At 32.3% G+C, this 19,073-nt stretch overlaps 2 protein-coding genes and 1 long non-coding RNA gene across 6 annotated transcripts in view; all 3 read left to right on the top strand.

The window, feature by feature from the left end:
* Positions 1-2,376, top strand: part of LOC126834520 (titin) — a 154,842-nt gene extending 152,466 nt beyond the window's left edge. For all 4 annotated transcript variants that reach the window (XM_050566496.1, XM_050566497.1, XM_050566498.1 and 1 more), the window contains 5 exons: positions 490-594; positions 833-1,027; positions 1,194-1,399; positions 1,477-1,576; positions 1,690-2,376. In XM_050566496.1, coding sequence (XP_050422453.1) covers positions 490-594; positions 833-1,027; positions 1,194-1,399; positions 1,477-1,576; positions 1,690-1,886 — 803 coding nt within the window. In that variant the 3' untranslated portion in view covers positions 1,887-2,376. The remainder of the gene's footprint in view (positions 1-489; positions 595-832; positions 1,028-1,193; positions 1,400-1,476; positions 1,577-1,689) is intronic.
* Positions 2,377-4,783: 2,407 nt separating this feature from the next.
* Positions 4,784-5,887, top strand: LOC126834546 (uncharacterized). Its single transcript, XR_007685081.1, has 5 exons — positions 4,784-5,016; positions 5,150-5,284; positions 5,445-5,471; positions 5,689-5,709; positions 5,843-5,887. It is a non-coding gene; the product is annotated as an uncharacterized LOC126834546 (long non-coding RNA).
* Positions 5,888-7,317: 1,430 nt separating this feature from the next.
* The window catches only part of LOC126834538 (uncharacterized), a 38,717-nt gene continuing 26,961 nt past the window's right edge, over positions 7,318-19,073 (top strand). The window contains exon 1 of the mRNA XM_050566543.1: positions 7,318-7,659. The gene's annotated coding sequence lies outside the window, so the exon portion shown is untranslated. The remainder of the gene's footprint in view (positions 7,660-19,073) is intronic.

Here is a 19,073-nt window from a genome sequence, read left to right on the forward strand (position 1 = left end):
TATGTTTAGATGAAAAATATATTTAAATTCGCTGACAATGATTCTGTGATATTCCGAAAAAAAAATTTAATCCAAAGAAAAGTTCTAGTTAATAAAAAAAATTAAGGATAATTTGACATATTTTTAGGTAATAATTAAATTACACATAAAATAATATAAAATAAAAAACATACTTACAATTTTTAGGGACTTGAGGTATGCAATAAAAATGTCTACATTTTATAAGAATATAGATTGCCTATCGTAACCCCTTTAGATTACATGTACAATTTATGTTAATAGAAAATAATATTTATTTAATATTGTCTTGTTTAAAATTCAAGTGGGGAACAGAATTGCCGCATTTTTTTTTTGTCTTACCATTTTTATTTTACTTAACATAATATTTATTTGTTCATTAGTATCCTATTTTATAAATAATTTCGCATTAACACTGGTTACTTCGCTTCCATTTAATAAAAGTTTATAATACTGATCATTTAATTTCAGCGCCTCCATCCCCGCCAACTAATTTCACGGTGACCGAAATCGCAAGTAAGAGTGTAACTCTTAGCTGGGGTCCACCTGAAAGTAACGGAGGCTCAGAGATTACAGGTATGATTACGGAGATACATTAAGTTTATAACACTAATCATTTCATAAATAATGTCAGTTTTGGCAGTTATAGCAGGACCAACTGCATGAACATACTATGCCTAAAAAATATTTTTGACTAAAATTTGTAGTATTATTACATCAGCATTCAATAAAATAAAAAAGGAGTCATAAGACTACGCTCGTTTACAAATTAAAACAGCTTAACATTTAATTGAACAAAAAATATCATTTTTAGGCTATGTGATCGAAAAACAATTAAACACGACCAACAAGTGGTTCAAGGTAGCGACTTTAGAACCTTCCACTTCACATTATTGCGTGGAAAACTTAAAAGATAAATCAGAATACTTCTTCAAGATTTATGCCGAAAATTCAATAGGACTCAGTCAACCGGTCGAATCGAAATTGATTAGCTTATTGACTCATGCGAGTAAGTTTTGTTGTATTGTTTTTAAACATACATATTAGCCTTTAGGCGATTAACCTAAAAGTGATTTGAATTTTAATAATGCCGAGGAACCTTTTATACTATGCTTTTTTTTTATAAATATCCAATTCAAATGTGATAAAATAACTAAATAACCGTACTTTACTAGCTGTACCGTCACCGCCGACTGCACCGTTGGAAGTGCGCAACATCAGCACTAACACTGTGATCGTTGAATGGGGTGTACCAGAAACTGATGGAGGAGCACCTCTTAAAGGATACAACGTGGCCATCCGAGACGAAAAGAAAACCATGTGGATGGAAGTCGGCCGTGTCAACGCGGACACACAAAAATACAACATCAAAGACTTACAAGTAACGATTTTTCGGCATATAATCCAGCCTCCAGACTTTGAACTAACGATACTGTTGTTGTTTTTGTTGTCCTATAGGAACACCATAGGTATTGCATAAGGATATTTGCCAAAAACGAAGTTGGTCTGAGCGACCCGCTGGAAACCGAAGAGCCATACTGCGTAGAAAAATCAACAGGTATACAGTACTTATATTTATCTATCTTCTTCTTTCTCATCTTATCCACCATACTTTTAAACCTATAGGTAACAGATAAACAAATAAAATTTTGTTTCTGTGTTTTTCTATAGACTTAGATGAATCGGACGTCGAAGAATCCATTATGGATACAAAACCGTCGTTGACCCAAACATCGGACACGACCACGTCTTGGTTAAGAGAAGCCAACATGGACGCTGACATATCGTCCTACTCGAACATGTCCTTACTGAAGAGGAACGAATACTTCTTCAAAGTTTGGTACTACGCGAAGCAACTGTTCAAGTAATTGCAAAACGGTAATTTGCAGTAAAAAAAAAAATGTATTATCATTATCACCTGTACTTATAATATATAAACGCATACAAAATACGAATGCGGCATGAGAGCGTTTCGTTTTGTCATTCCCTGAGTCAAAATGAGATGTTTTCCCTCCAATTTCATATTTTCGTTGTTGTTTAACTGTGATTGTGATACATCGATTAATTATTTACCATTTTATTTTATTTTTTGTATTTAGTTTATTTACCCTCCCTCTCCCCGCCCCCCCCCCCCATTAGCCACTTCCCGGTAGTTTTAATTACTTTATCATATATAGATATTTATATTATATTTTGATTGACATAAAAATAGGGTGGTAACTCGTTTTTTTAAAATTATAAATATAAATATAAATTGTTTTTTGTTAGTTGTAAGATATACCTTAATTAAAATTAAATTAAGCTAACATGATAAAGTTATTTTATTGTTTAAACTCCCTGTTATATTAGTATTAAGAAATTGTTGTCTAAATAAATATATATTTTTGTAAAAATAACCAAAAGTCTCTTTCATTATGAACGTGCAAATGGAAACCTGTGATATTTTACTATGACGCCCTTCTAGTAAATAATAATATAAAAATTTGAGCGATATTAACTAATTAGAGATTGCAGTTTAATTAGTTTTATAATATTTTATATTTTAAAAAAAAATGTGAAAAAAAAAATTTCCAAAAATATGATATTTTAAACCTAACATGACAGTTGGCCGCAATTGACACGCAATTGTATCGTTATGATACAATATTATTAAATAATAAAAAAAAAATATACAAAAATTGCTTAAAACCTTAGATGATTATTAAAGTCAGCTAAGTAAGTAAGTAAGTAGTAAGTTGTTATCAATTTCCCTAATAAACTGAATGTATTATTTAGAACTCGAGAGTGATATGGACTTTATGAGTTTTAAAATTTGAGTTAAATAATAGACACATAACATTTTCTGGTATATGTTTTATTTTAGGTATAGCTCAATAAATACATGGACACACAATATCATCATTATTATAATAATTGTAAAATATACAATCTGCCGAATTTTAATAATTTAGCTGATAACAGTTAAATAAACATAACTAAAGTAACATAAAAACACAACACTGACACAATATTCTTTGAGTTAAAACTTAAAAGTAAATTTTAAATTTATTTTGTTCTTTTAATTTTTTAGGTAGGTACATACTATTTTATAATTCCATTCCAAAAGAAGCTAATAATAAATAATCTTTCTAGGAAACATATTATAAGAGAACAAGAAAAAAAATAGTTATATTCCTCAATGTAGTATTCACTTTTTGTGAGTAGAAGTGCGTCTAATGTGAAGCAAATGACAAAATAATAGAACGTTACGTGAAAACTAACATTAAAAATAAGTCGAACTAAAATACACTAATGACATTTAATTTGAATGACTGCGGATACAAATTTGGTTTAACTCGTTTGTGAAAAAAAAAGTCTTTCAACGCGGTACGTACTTTTTCCCGTCATTACAATAGCTAACAATTTATTTATAAGATATTATATTTATTATAAAATTTTCTTATTTTAACATAAAATGATTGCAACTATTTTGTAAATCGAATTATCGTGTCCTTGTTTTTAACAAAATCTACCCAATTATATACGTGATACGTGTAACAATACAAATAATAGTATTTTTTTTTAACTTATGTTTTTTATGGTAAAGTCTTATTAACTTACACACAAACTTTATAATATCGGATTTCCTACGATTGTCCGATGAAAATATAATATAGTAAGATATCACGTGCAACCGACTCAACTGCACTACCTGAATTTATTGTAAATAGCCAATAAAAAATGTTTGGTATAACAAGGTAGATCTTAAATTCTACCAGAGCGTAACTCCGTAGAACCTAGATTGAAATTCAAGAATTGTGGTAATAATTATTATGTTCCCAATGAAATCAATATACTCAAAATAATATTTCATTTTTGTTGTGGTTTCTAGTTACAGAATGGTTTTTATACGGGTACTGTAATGATCATATGTTTGCAAATATTTAAATGTATATGATTTATAAAATTATGTATGGTATGTATTATTATTTATTTAAATACTTAGTTTTAAGTAGGTTAAATAATTTATGTTATTGATCTTTGTAAAAAGATTTCATAATTTAATTTCATCATGTTTTATCAGTTGTCTTTTTTGTTTTAAAGTAAAACTCTTTTTTCGTTGGTTATTCTATGACTTCACACTATAAACAGTATAGAGGGGAACGGAAACACTGTATAATTAATTGAAACGGCTTTGAAGTAATGTTCATAACAGGAAATAACAATAACATGAACTACAGCCGACCATTTTTTTGTTTAGCAGTTAGCCATACGACCGGTGGTATTAAATCTATTTGGATTGGTTCAGGCCTTTATCGGTAAACACAACTAATTTTAAAAACTATTTTTCAAAACTCTTTTATCGACTGATCAACATTTTCAGCCAATGATATATAATTTTAAAAATTAGGATAACATAACACATGTATTACCATTTAAAAATATTAAGTTCTTAACACATTAAGGATAAGACTATAGTTCTGAAAAGTCTTACGAACTTGGGTTGCCTATTAACTACAAATCCAAATTAACTATGCCTATAAACTATAAGCCTAATATGAAAAGAATATTTTAAAAAAGCCTGATAACATTAAAGATATTGCCTGGGTCATAGTTAACCAATCACCCTGTACTTTATTGGAGCCGGTTTTGAAATCGTCTAAAAACATAAGTTATAAACACTTGAATAAACAGCTACTTGAGTTTTATTGGTGTAATGTTATGGTGTTTTTCTGACAATTTTAAGACTATGGATTTGTGTAGGTATACAAACTACAACAATCCGACTACTAAAGATACCGACATTATCTTAAGTACGGTCTATCGTTTAGGTATTCAAATCCAAAGGCTCAGTAGACTTTAGATTTGAATATCGATACTATAGTACGTAGTTTAAACCGAAACAAGAACAATTTGAACGGATTTCATCGTGTCTGATTTATACAATTATAAACCAGATATGATGAAATCCGTTTGATTTGTTTTCGTTTCGTAAGTACTGCTGACAGTTTTTTTCGGGTAAGACACGTTATTTACAAATTTGCTTTGCAGTTTGCTTAGATATTTTTTACTCTAATTAAGCTACCAGAGAAGTAATGTAAAACTTTTGCTTAAAACAAATTAATGACGCGGTATGTAACTCATTTTACAGATATAAACGTACACGAAATTGGTGATAATGTTATGTTTCTTCATAATCGTAAATTCGTAAATATTTTACAAATTAAATATTACCTACATCAATGTACCTACAACACAAACCAAAATGTATACAATTTTATATATTGTAAGTTGTATTAGGTACATAACTTATAATATTAATAATAGTATTACATTTTTTATTTAATACTTGAGAATTTTAGTTTCAAAAATTTCAATAATGTATACAAACAAATACCTAAATGCAATTTTAAATTTGAATCTTATTTTGTTATTATTCTTTTTAGACCACCCGATTTATGTCAAGTATAATGGTATACAATTTTCTTATTTTTTGTAAAATTTGCGTTGTATTTACTTTGTCTGTTTATGTCTTTCTTGCAATGTCTTATTGTTTATCGTATGTCTTATTATGATCAAAGTAGTATGCTGTGTCATCTGACATCCCTCAGTTTGGGCAGCTCGCTTAATTTTTTTAAATAACGTTTTTTTTACATATTTACAATAACAGTAAAATTATATTTTTTATAGGAAATAATTTGGGCTTCAGAGGTATGTGTTTTTTATTATGTAAAAATGTATTTCTTCTATAAAATACTAGTTTAATTAATTAATTTAAGTTAAGAGTTCATTGGCAAGAGTGCATTTACTATTAAGAATATAATTTATGTGTCATTTAATATAGTGGTTTTCGAAACACGTCACAACTAAAATTAAATGCCAAATGAGCACATACTTTGTTTAAAGGAAGCAGATGTTATTTTTTTGCAAGACTTATCTGTTCAGTTGATTGTAATTGTTTTAACTGCGTAATACATTTACATATTCAAAGACCAAAGAGTAAATTTACAAAAGTTTTGTTACGGCTTTTGAATTTCAATACTCTAAAAACAATACGGTAAAATTACTGTAAAATCGTTACCAAGCTTTGTATAGTCTTAGTTAAATTTACTAAGTATTCATACAAATTATATTTTATAAAAAACCTTGAAGACAAACTTATGTTCAGTACATACAAAATCCAAGTACCTAGATTATTTTACTACTTTGTGTATACTGTGTAGTAGGTAGGTACCTATTATTTTCAGAATTTACAACTTTAGCACAATTATTTTTGTAGTAATTATTACAAACCGTACATTATTGTCTGTATTAACATAATTATATTATTGGCATCCACAATGGAAGAAGGTAGGACAGGGGAGAAAACTACAATACTGTCATTTTAATGTAGCCGGAAAAATTCTAAAAATTAATTGTATTGATAGTATTTTATTTCAAAATAATTGTTTTATTAACTTATTTAATCTTGTAACACTTTTATGCTAAAAACAATGATTGTTTTACATAAAAAAAATCCAAAATCCGTTTCCTATATAACCTATTAAAGTAGCCAAACAACTCGTATATCCTTACAGAATTGAAATCAGACCATAAGAAGTATTCGATATTTTGTCAGGCTTTTAAGCCTTATACGTCAAAAAAACAGACTACTCTCAGTCCCCTTTACAGGCAAAAATTATGCATGCATTATAATACTGTCAATACCTTAAATATCACATTATACATTATACAATAACAGTACTATACATATATTTTGTAGGATTATTTCCTGAATCAATATGGTAGGATCAAAATCATCAGGAAAAATATCGTAGCATCCTCGTGAGTTGTGTACACATGTAAATATTGACCACTGAAAATCAAGTCGATGGCAAATGTGGACATTTTGCATTTTGCGCCTACGGGAAAACTCTTATAATTTGTATAATATTGTGCTTATTTTAGTCGGTATTGTTTTCGCGCGTGAATTGCGATGCAGTTAATATAGCGGTTTTAGACGGTACCTATAGGCAAACAAATTCCTACTGTGATCGGTTTGATAATTTTTCAAAGACGTGATTCTCATGGGTAATTAAAAATATATTAATATTATAGAACGACACGGGAACTCAATAATAATAATGGCATTGTTGTTGTTGTGGTGGGCAGTAAACTGTAAAAACAGTCGGCTGTGCGTTTGAACTTGACCTCGCCACTCGCCACTCGCCCACGGCCGACCGGGTAGACCTGTCCGCTAGAGAGCGCGGCTGGCCGTAAACTTGCGCGGACGACGCCGGCCGAAAAAGCTTGCCGGTCCCGGCCGGCAGACGTACCGTGCGTGCCCGACCGCCCGAACGTGTCATTACGCGTAGAGCCTATCGAATACAGTACCCGTGTATTGTTATTACTGTTATCATACTGTTATTATCGCCGCCGGATCGTGTCGTTTCCGTGATTGTACCTACCGGGTTCGCGTGCGTTTGCAAAGCGTAATGCCCGTCGGTGACCGAGCCGAATAGCAGATTTGTACCCACACGGCAATAATATCGTCATTAACAACAGTAATTATACTATCGTTCTTTTTGACTGCGATTCGTGCGACCGTTTTATCGAGACGCGCCGGCAACCGACGACACGACCATGCGATAACGCGGCACGATGATCATCGTTTCGAATCAGGTAAGCCGGCGCACAATATTGACCGCTTTGTAGTATTGCGTAGTATTTTCGAGTTGCGGCGTTGGTCATTTTTTTTTTTTTTCATCCGATGCCGGCAAGTACGTGTAATAATTATTATGTAGGCGGTTTATGCGGGTGACGGCGACTCTCCTCGCGCTCGACCTGGGACCGCGGGCGGGGGCGAGGGTAATCGATCGGCGGCCGCCACCCGGCGATCCGTGGGTTCGCAGCTGCAGAAATTCGCCCTCGTGTTCGCCACGTGATAGTACGGCGGTTGTACGCGCGCGATGCACGCGGAAACGCCATCGTCATAGTAACGGTCGGTCTTCGCGGTCCAGACGGATGTTGTGTCCGGATTTAACCATTTAGGGGTTGTCGGCCGCGGCCGCCGACGGGTGCAATCAACAACGTCAACAACGAATGGCCGTCGGCACACTATTGTTTTGTCTACGTTACGTAGACGTAAATGCGGTTGCCGGTCGACGTTGGCCGTTGTCTGCCACTCGGGTTACTCACAATGTACGTTGGCTTTTGTACGGATTCGGTCTTGAGAAAGCGTTACGGATAAAAAAAAACGCAGTTGTGGGCATGTAATAAAAAAAAAATTGATGTATTAAATTTTGTACGTATACATTTTTTGAAGTTTCGGCTACAGTATTACATGTTTGTAAATCTATAAACGGTTCCATCTTTACCCTAAGGGCACGTGGGGCACGAGCCCTGGTACCCCGGTCTGATGGAGCTCTGATTATTTTAATTTACATGTGTACTTTTTTTATGGTTTTCTTAAAGAGCCGCCTAAATCCGTGTGCCCAAGGGCCCATAAATAGACTAAGACGGCCCTGTTCATGAACACATAAATAATAGTATAGGATCGGGTGGGGTAATTTACTGATTTAAATGCGATTTGTCTTCTAGAAAAAACTCAAGACAACTGATTCGTATTTTTTTAAAAAAAATGTTCCTGTTTGTTTATATTTCCCCCGTTTGATCTTTATCAAACTGCATATTTGTGGGTAGTAAGACTTATTATGCATTTATTTACAGTTTTTATACAATTTTATTTGTTCTAATCTGTAATTTCGAAACATGAAGAATGAGCTTATCTAGTTATGTTTATGGCCCAACCTAGGAACTTGTATTAGAATTTAACCCAGATTAATAATACACTTGCCTTAGGTAAACGTTGCTCAGCAACTCATTGTTAGGCTCCGGTATATTTCCAAGTATAGAGTAATGGGTAAAATTATATTTTTATTAACAACACATTTCCATACTTAATGGGTCTACGATTTCCAATCGTATTTTAGCTATTTGTTTTAGCGTTTTAAACTAAAATTACAACAACCATAATATATTTTATGTTATTACTTGTTTGGGAAAAATTTGAGTATCCCACGACCTGTATACATTTTGATTATTATATAAATTATGGTAATTTAAAATCATAAATTTAAAAAGAAAACCTTAGTATACTAACGTCATCATAATATATATATATATATTATAAACCAAGGCACGGTTGAAATAATTTGTCTAACTTTTCCTGTCTAAGCTACTACCAATTTGTAATTGTATTTTTGTACGCAGATCGTTTGTCTCAGATTTGCCCATCACCTATGACGACGATTCTCAACTCGTTTTTTTATTTTTTCAAAAACGTCACATTATCATGTATTAAAATTCTCGACGGGTATAATGATAGTTGCGCAGCATTGTCGACGTTCCGGTTTTTTTTGTTACCTACATTTAAATTAACTCTGCCCTTCGGTGCGGTAAAAATTACATACTGTAATGATTGCGTTTCATTTCAATGGCTGAAATCCGAATTGGCAACGCTTGCGCGTCCGTTAAAGTTTGATATTATTATAATTATGACCAGTTATCGTTATTATTTCTGTGATTAATATTTTTAAAAAATTCTGCATCTCGCCCAACAATAAGACGGCCGTAGAATCGAATTATGGCCACGACGAATCAAAACTAGCTGACGTATCGCTGCGATTGGACATAAGTCCACAATATTTTGATATAGTTGTTGAGTTGCCGGAAGTTCCGTTTTTCTTATTGACAGCTAATCTCGCACGTAACACGATTAGCAAGGTCGCAAAGTCACACGCGTTATGTTCCAACGGTATTGCCAGACTGTTAAAACAACTGCTGCAAAATTATACATTAGTAGTTTTGTTTAGTATTGTTAACGCTCTATGCGTTGTTTAAGTATATAATCATTTTTTTTTTTTTTTGTAAATCCGCATTGTATACGTCTTGTGAGCTGTGACACGACCACGACGGTGACAATGCGTTATTTTTGCGTTTGATTTTTTCTTCTTCTTCTTGGTGCCATCTTAAAATCTGCCGTGCCGATATGACGATTAATCATTATTGTTTACACGGTTTACAGTTTATTATTATTATGAGCTACGTGGGTGCCAAACCGGCGATTGCTTGTCGCCTACGTCGTTTTTAGACCGAGAAACGCTACAAAAAAAAAAAAATTATTAACTGTGAGGAAAAATTGTTTTATAAACTTGGGCGACGCAACGTCTTAGCGCATTGCCGGAGAAACGATTTGTGCTTCTCTACCTAAAATTTGCCATAGAAAACCCAAATACCTACTCATACGTCTAATATTCTAAGTCTACTCGCGTTATAATTTTTCTAATAGTTTATTACATGCGAGCTCCTGCGTGTGCGTTTTATAACAAATTTTCAGCTTTGACGCAAAACTAAGAAGATGCGTTTATTGTTACTTTCAGACGGTTTATAAAAAGAGCCATACACCTAAAATTTAATATGAAAAACGCGTGTAATTTTCAATAATTATACTCACAACACTGCCTAGAACACTGCCTACAGGCAATCGACGTATTAATAAATATATTTATCACGCCTAACTGTATGTAAACTGGACCGACTTACGAACGGCGTTGTGTCGTAGTAGCGTTCTTTCGTGAAATGTGTTTGTAATTAATTTTTTTTTTTTTTTACATTATATATTTATACACCGAGACCGGAATTAAAACCTACTCCGAGAAAAAAAAGGGTGGACGGTCATATTTTTAGAACGCCGAGATTAAACGGTCGGGTTGAGTCGCGTTGGAACTATAACGCATAACCTCGCGTGTCTTAAGGCATGCGGGTGAGTTTTGTTAGCGACGGCAAAAAGGAAAAAAATAAAAAGTGAAAGCAAACAATGTGTAAAAAAAAAATTATAACCATATTGGCGGCACGGCTAAGCGAATTCCGATCAGTTAAATTTGTACAATATACACCACTCGTGTCGGTGGAGATAATATTATTATAAGTAATGCCTACCTAGTGTTTTTTTTTTTTTTGTTATTATTTAAACCGTTGTCGGCGTTCCAGTAATTTGTGTTAACCTTAAGACGACTATTCGTCACGGACACCCGAGAAAATTATTCCTTGTCCAAACACGACACTGTATACAACACTTTTATTCCTGTGGATTAATTTTTCATCATAATAATAATATAATATTTTGGTTTTGGCCGACGCCGCCACGTTAACGTTTTTTCGACACCTTCGGCGCTGGTCGTTATCCATATTTTATTTTGAATTTTTTTTTTTTTTTGACCTAATTTCCAACTACCAGCAAAATGGGTAATTAATCTAATTAAACGCAACAGACGTCGAGCTCTCTACATGGTCAATTGAAACAATATACTATTATTATACCGCCTAGCGTAACGAACCGCCATAAGTTCTTCCTCTAGTATTAATATATTCAATCCTCGTTACCGGTCTGGCCCGATACACATCCACTGAAACATTAATAATTATTTTACCCTCAATGTTCGCAGGTCAACCGATCCGTGTTTTGAAAATGTCGATTAATATTTATGAGCGCTATTATTGTTAACCAAAAAAAAAAAAAATTAAAAAAATGAACAGCGTTCGACTTTCTCTTAAAAGCTATAACAATGATCTACACAGCTATTGAAATGTTTCCGGCGAGTACCTAATAACAATAATAATAATGAAGTCGACGCCATCACTGTTGGCATAATAAAATTACTGTATAATGGCCTCGGATTCAAATCGATAAACATTCGGCATTTAGGTTAGGTGGGACAAATGACTTCTATCGTTAACCGAATAATATCGTCGGGTACGATGAAGCTTTATAAAATACAGTTGAGAACTTTCATGGTGTGCGTAATTAAGCCTGTTTGTATATCGATTCTCCTTGGGCTGTGACTGATAAATCTAGTTCAAAGCAAACAATAATAACAACAACCAAGAAATCGGTATCCGACAGCGTGTGTCAGAACAAAGACAATTCAGTATAAACCCTAGCACACGTCCTGGCTAATGTGCATTAGCTGGCTTATATTATATATTTACATTATCCAACCGTGTTTATAAATAGTTTTAACCCTCTTTGTTTGTATTTTTCCGTTGAACATAAATAACGCAGACGCTATAAAGTCTAAGCTCGGTCAGCTCATTTCGGTGTCTTCGGGGAAAAACGTTGGCTGCCGGACGGTTAACAATTCTGTTGGCGTAGTGCACCTGTGGCTTTGCTCGGTCGAGCGACGATTTTAGCATGAACAACAGTCATAAAATAAAATATGTAAGCAGTAACGGGAAAATCGCGAAAAACAAAATTCTCCGTCGACCAGGTCGGATTTACCTACTTTATTGTTGCTCAAAAAACATCCGTCTGAAAAACTAAACATAGAAAATATAAATTAAAAAAATAACAGCGGAACATTAAGCGCAAATAAGATTATCTCACTATACGGGAATAGGTACATCTGATTATTAATTATTTATTTTTCAAAACGATTATTTCAATTATTGTGTTCAAGTCATTTTGCTGGTGATAAGAGTTTCCCGGGACAGTAGTTTATGCTATATTTACGCACATGTTACTCGACATCTCTACGTCAACATAACTCATAATGTTAATTAGTTGCCATTCTATGTGTGTGTGTAATAAAAATAATTATTACATTTCCTATGTCCGAATTATACTGGTACTCGAACGACACGTGTGCGTGAAATTATTGCTGTTTTAAGTGAGCCTGGAAAGTTATCGTCCGTAAACGTTCGGTTATCTAGTGAAATTATTGTACACGGTGAAGAAACGCTCTTGTGAACGCTTTTGAGTACAGACGAATTCAATATCGAACACAAATCATATTGCACTTATGACCTATAATTTAATTAATCGCGTTTCAAGTTGCTACACGTCTTGTTGGTTTATTTGGCTTCACGTCGTAAACACCGTCTTGGAGCTATAGACCTTGATATTAGATGTTAATTTGATGGATCGACGTCTCTGTTTATTGTTTGTTCATTGACCATTAAATAATATTATTAATAATGGGGTTTATCATGTTGGAAACGGCGCTTTATTTGTGTATTATCTTCTACAGTGTCTTATTAATGTGTGTTGTGATATTACATTGTAATATTATTTAGTATCTCATTGCGAAGTGGTGCAGGACTTAATTGAATGTCATATCAAAGACTAGCAGTAAAAATAAAATAACATAATATAGTACATATTTTAATCGACGGATTTTGTTTACCAACACTACTAAAAATAATACCGCGAAGCTTATACAAATTAACCGGTAAACTAATTGGCATGCTCGAAATTTTATAAAACCTTTTTTTTCTTAATATTGCCTATACAAAACTCCTTAAAAACAGACCGCATGCAATCCCTTTAACACGGGAAAGATACTTATCACACCGAAACGTGGCGGTGGCCATCTCTTTTAAATGTATACCACTATATATTTTATACATTATTATTATTATTAGTTGTGTACAGATATAACATACAATACTTAATAGATTTTACAATTCTACAGATTTCACTTTCTTGTTTATATTGAAAAAATGACCCTTCTGCTTTCATCTACTCCGTGGCTCGAATGTTCTTCGCGTCTGACTTTTGTTTAAGTCTATATTGTCTTGAGCCGATATCCGGTATAGCTGATGATAAAAATACTGGCCCTTTTCGAAACCATATGGCCGACATAACACCACCAGAGACAATGCGCGACCAATGGGTATCGTGTTGCCTACAAGCATATTAGGCTTTGCGTGTGGTCGTTCTTGGACACTAATTCCTGTGCACTTCCCGTTTTGTAGCCGAGAAACAGACGAGGCGATCAACCGATTGCTATTGTTTTACTATATTAATTTATTCTCAGCGTCCCTTTCACCGTCTGTGGAAAAAGCCGTTTCCGAGGTAGGTATAGCATAGATTGTGCGAATTACACGGACACCGTGCCGAGGATCCGTCTCCGAGACGACCGACGAACATAAATTATAAACTTATATTTAATATTTATCGACTTACGGTTTGTTATTACCATTATTATTCGCGGTGTGTGCGAGCGGTCGTCGTCGTCGTGGCCGTCTTCCACCGTCTATCCGCGACATTTTATCGTTTTCCTACTGCAGTAGGTACTTTCATGTGTATTATCGGTTTATCGAGGGTATGCATCGCCGTATAATAATAATAATAATAATATGAGTAGTATTAACTGTCAGCGGAGACAACGATTTATTCGACGTGGTCGGATATTAAAAGAATAGTATGTCCGCGCTGTGCCAGACGATGGTCTGAAACAATCCTAGGAGCCTATAAAAATAATAACAACAATATAATGGTCGTGTGTACTATAGTTAGCCGTACGCGATAATAGTCATATGTTATATTTACTTTTCATCGTATCCATGCTGTCACTTGGGACGACGACTTTCATGTGGTACATTTCGTATACCCACGCAAGACGTGTACCGAGTTGGTTTTTTTGCGAGAAAAAAAAAATAGGTAAACCAATAAATTATTTCAAGAGAAATGTGTTCATCGAAGAAATGGTCGACTTTTGAAAAAAATATTTAATCGTTTTCATAAATTGTGACTTTTGCATTTGATGATTTGTGTTTAAGAAAATAAATTATTGATATTAACAGTGAGTTTAGAAAAAGAAGAAAACCTGAGTGATACACGCGGGGAGATGACTTATGCCTCAATGAGATATTTACTCATTAACGATATCGGTGGATATGTTCGAATTTGTCTTCCGAAATATTATTTTATTGTTCGTTTTAGTAGTCGTTGTAGGGTCATATTTATTATAAATTCACCCTTCTGTGTAGTTATTTTGGTTAAACAAAAACACTTGATCGAACAACATTAGTCAATCGACGCTTCATCAGACATCGATCACTGTTACACTCGTAAAATTTATTTCAATTTCCAAGTTTACTTAAAAAAAAAAAACATTTTGAAATCCAGAATAGGTTTATTTAAATAATATTTATTTTTAACCTCCTTAGAGCGCAAGGGTAGTTGCAATCATATTTTATGAATGTTCGTTATTCGTTAGTATAATATAACGTAATTTATAAAAGAATAAATAAATTGAACCAACATCTCGCCTATAGAATAGTGTGCGGCATGCCGGCATCTGTATATGTCATGATATTAATTAAAAACCTTTTAATATTTTTTTCGTGTTACCCGCAGATCAATACATTAACCACAATGGTGGCTCGATAGTATAGTAGTATATTTTAAAACGCTAATTAATACATTTTAAGACCTTTGTTTACATTTGTGCGTGTGCAGTTCAATTTTTCGATAACACCTGCACACCGAATAATGCGTTCCGTGTTCAAACAACTGTTTAAAAAAGCATAAGTCTCACCGGTCTAATTTTTACACTTGCAATATTAAAACTCGAGTTTGTATTTGAACCGCCATACATCATTGGTTAAACGGTTGAAATATTTTGCACATGTAAGCTATAAAAAATTACATGTCCTTGACTTATAAGTGCATTTTTGTATCGAGAGGAGCACCGCCTATTGTTTGAAATCTAGTAAAGCACACTAGTATTATTTGAAGTGCATCGAACTAATATAATAATTATACGTTTATTGCTTTTAAAATTATGGGTTTATAAAGAAAGAAAATAGGTACTTCTTTGTTGTTTCTCTTCTCCGATTTATTCGCAACACGCTACAACAGACAAGGAAATAGACTGTCTGGATATAACAGTTTACTTAATTTCTATTTCCTAATTTGAATAAACATAATATTATTATTTAAATATAACCTATACACAGATTTCCGTCGATTATGTTTCTTATTTTAGAAGTAAAAAATAATAGGAATTTTTGGTATTTTCTAAAGAATTCCTAATAAAAATATTATTTATTTATTTACTTGTGTGCATGTATAATTTATGGGATATTTTATAAAAAAAAAAAGTAATAATAATATGATACAATATACATGGATTTCATGACGGGATTGTTTACGAGATAATTGTTTAAGCAAAAAAAGTTTCAATTAATATCCTTATTATATTAAATTTTTAAACATAATACCTATATTTTATTGATTACATAGAAAGTGATTTGTAAATGGTAGTTTTCGATAAGTATCGAATATATAAGACATTTATAGGACATTTATTATTACATTTGATTATAAAATGAAGTTGCCAACATTTAAATGACGTTGTTATGGCGGTCTCATGTACTGCAATCATGTATTTTATTGGTTTTCTGTTGTAAATTACTACGTGTTGTATTATGTAGGTATAATATGATTAATTTTCAAAAGTTTTTACTTAATATTTGCCAAAAAACAGGCCTCAGGAATTTCTATATTTGAATCACTCTTCGCTGTTTTATAGAACATTAAAACTCTATTAAATTCTAATAATAACGATGTTTAAACTTGTATAAATTGTAAAGTTGATTTTAAAAATGCATTTCTCTTTAAACCCATCTCTATTGTGAAATTGTTGGCAAACAAAAAACCAACTACAACACGCATTTCATTCAAATGAATAATCAAAACCGTGACCCATATTTGTTTAATAATAGCCTTTAGGTTAAAATATAATATAGTGTACGTTGCTCGAGCAACGGTCCAAGCCATCAACGTTATTATACACGCATTATGTTGTAAAAAATAATTTTTTTCATTAAAAAAAAAACAACAAGTCAGATATAGTCGTCAGTATCATGTATACAAAAATAGCTACAGGATGTAATAAGTAAGATGTGCCACAATGAGCAATGGTGAGATTGTCACAAGTGGGGTTAGGGAAAGTTAAAGATTAAAGTTGTCAGTTTTTTGTGTGAATGTTCTTTGTTGAAAAAGTTGAAAAAGCTCACACATATATTTTAAACTCCGCGTTATACATATTACCATAAGTAATTGTGTTTGAGACTTCAGGTTAGCGACTAATTTTATTATTTAAATTTAACTTTAATTTTTTATCTACATTAATCAGTTGTAATAATGATTAAAATGTCAAAAGCATAGAAATCAGAAATCAGAGGCATACATAAGAACTATAATTACAGAACAAATATTTTTGAGCCATAAAAAAAAGTTAATGATAAAAATTAAAATCAAATGAATAGATTATCAAAAAGTATTAGTCGTTAATATTTGAATACCAAGCACTCGTTAGATAACACGTTTAATATAACATCCATTGCTTGATTAATATTACTTATTGCAAATTAACAAAAGTGCGACGGATTTAATGGCGGAAATGCAAATAAATATACAGTCGGTATAGTTTAATTAATAAAATGTATGAACAGAAGTAAATTATAATATTGCGTGCTCTGAAAATTTTATCATCAGTAATTTAAATGGACGGACGAAGGTGTGGTGATTTACTAATAGAAATTACTACGCATTCAACGCTCGTCTCTGATTTAATAAAAAAATATACGAACACCGTTATTATAATAAGAAGACAGGAAACCGGAAACTAACAACTAAAAAGCCGTTAGGTTTTTCTAATTCGGTATTGAATTGCAAAAGGAGATAATATGTCAACCAAACGTAGACATAAGACTGATAATGAAGTATTCTATTCTATCAAAGATCAATACGTCAAATATATTGTTGTTTATGTATACGTTTAACATTGCACTGCTGAAAATGTTGAAGTGAGTATTTTTACAAAAAAATTCCTTATGGACACGCCTATACCTACAGAACACAAAAATAATAATTATGATACATTATAGTACAATATGTTATAATGTCACTATTTATTTCTTTATACAGCTTCACTTGTTCAGATTTGTTTTGCGTGCTGATTTCTATAATTACTGTCGAACGGCTATTGTTTCACTAAATAAATTCAAGTCAGTATCTTTAGAAATAACACACGCCCTTAATATGTGTTGCTAATGTATGCGTACTAATTTACTGTCATTGTTTTCCAATCGCCTAAAAAATCCGGTAGCCGTGAATACATTAACGCATTAATTGCAACGTAATCGTTGATTAATAAAGTATAAAAAAATCATCTTTATGCGGTTTAATCCGGATATCAAGAAAAAAAAAGTACTTAACGATGAGCAATGTCGTTATGGTAATTATTATTATATTAAAATAACGACCGTTGCTATTATAATTATGGTCGTTGTTAAAAAAAGATTTCCGTCCCTAATGCACAACATAATGTACACTTTTTTTAGCATTAACAACCGAAATAAATTGAATTTATAAGATGTTATTTTTAATGTAAAAGAAAATATGAAAATGTTGTTATGAATACTGTATGAAATCTTTTAGGTTTTAAAATTTCAATTAATTGAGTGTGAAAACTTAAATAAAAAATGTACTATGGTTAAAAGTATTATGGGTTTATCGAGAATAAACTAACAACTGTAATACATTTTATAGATTTAAATTTTGTCTCATAATAGAAATTGGAATTTTGCATAAAAAATACATTTATTAACTTTGAGATCAGTCTGAGGTCCGTTTTCAAAACAAACTCTATATTTTTTTTTTTTTTTAGCAGAGTAGCACACATTAAGTTAAACAATTGATATTTTATTAAAGGTACCTTAGTCGACTATCGAGCAGAGAAATACAGAAGTTAGGCCAAACAAAAACTGACTGGTTAACATCACGGTTGATTACTTTTACCTATAGTTAGGATTCCTTTTTGAAACCTGTATATTAGTTGGCCGTGTGTTATTCAACATCTGACATGTTTTGCATAGTGTAATAGCCGAGTAAGACAACCTTATAAGTTATGACATGTTTTTTTTTGTCAGGTGTTTAGAGTACAATTGAATATTATTATAACCGTCGTTCGCCCACTCGCTTGTTTTGTATTTTTTTCTCGAAATCGACCACCGAAATTGTTCGTTGAGAAATATGAAGATCACGACAAAGTGAATGATCAGAATTTTCGAGTTACGTTTGGTTGCCTACCAAAAAAAAAAACATTTTTTATTTCCCATTAAAGCTAAATCGTACATGACAATTTGAAATTAATTGCAATTTTGTTTTATTACTTCGGTAATTCAGAAGGCATGGCCATACATCTTCTGCAAAACCGAAGGTCTGTGAAATAAAATTCTGAATA

Source organism: Adelges cooleyi, unplaced genomic scaffold (assembly GCF_023614345.1).
Source record: "Adelges cooleyi isolate 19-005CV unplaced genomic scaffold, UGA_ACOO_1.1 ACOO_flye_CR_arks_rails_tigmint_CR_PRNA_21, whole genome shotgun sequence".
Taxonomy (NCBI): Eukaryota; Metazoa; Arthropoda; class Insecta; order Hemiptera; family Adelgidae; genus Adelges; species Adelges cooleyi.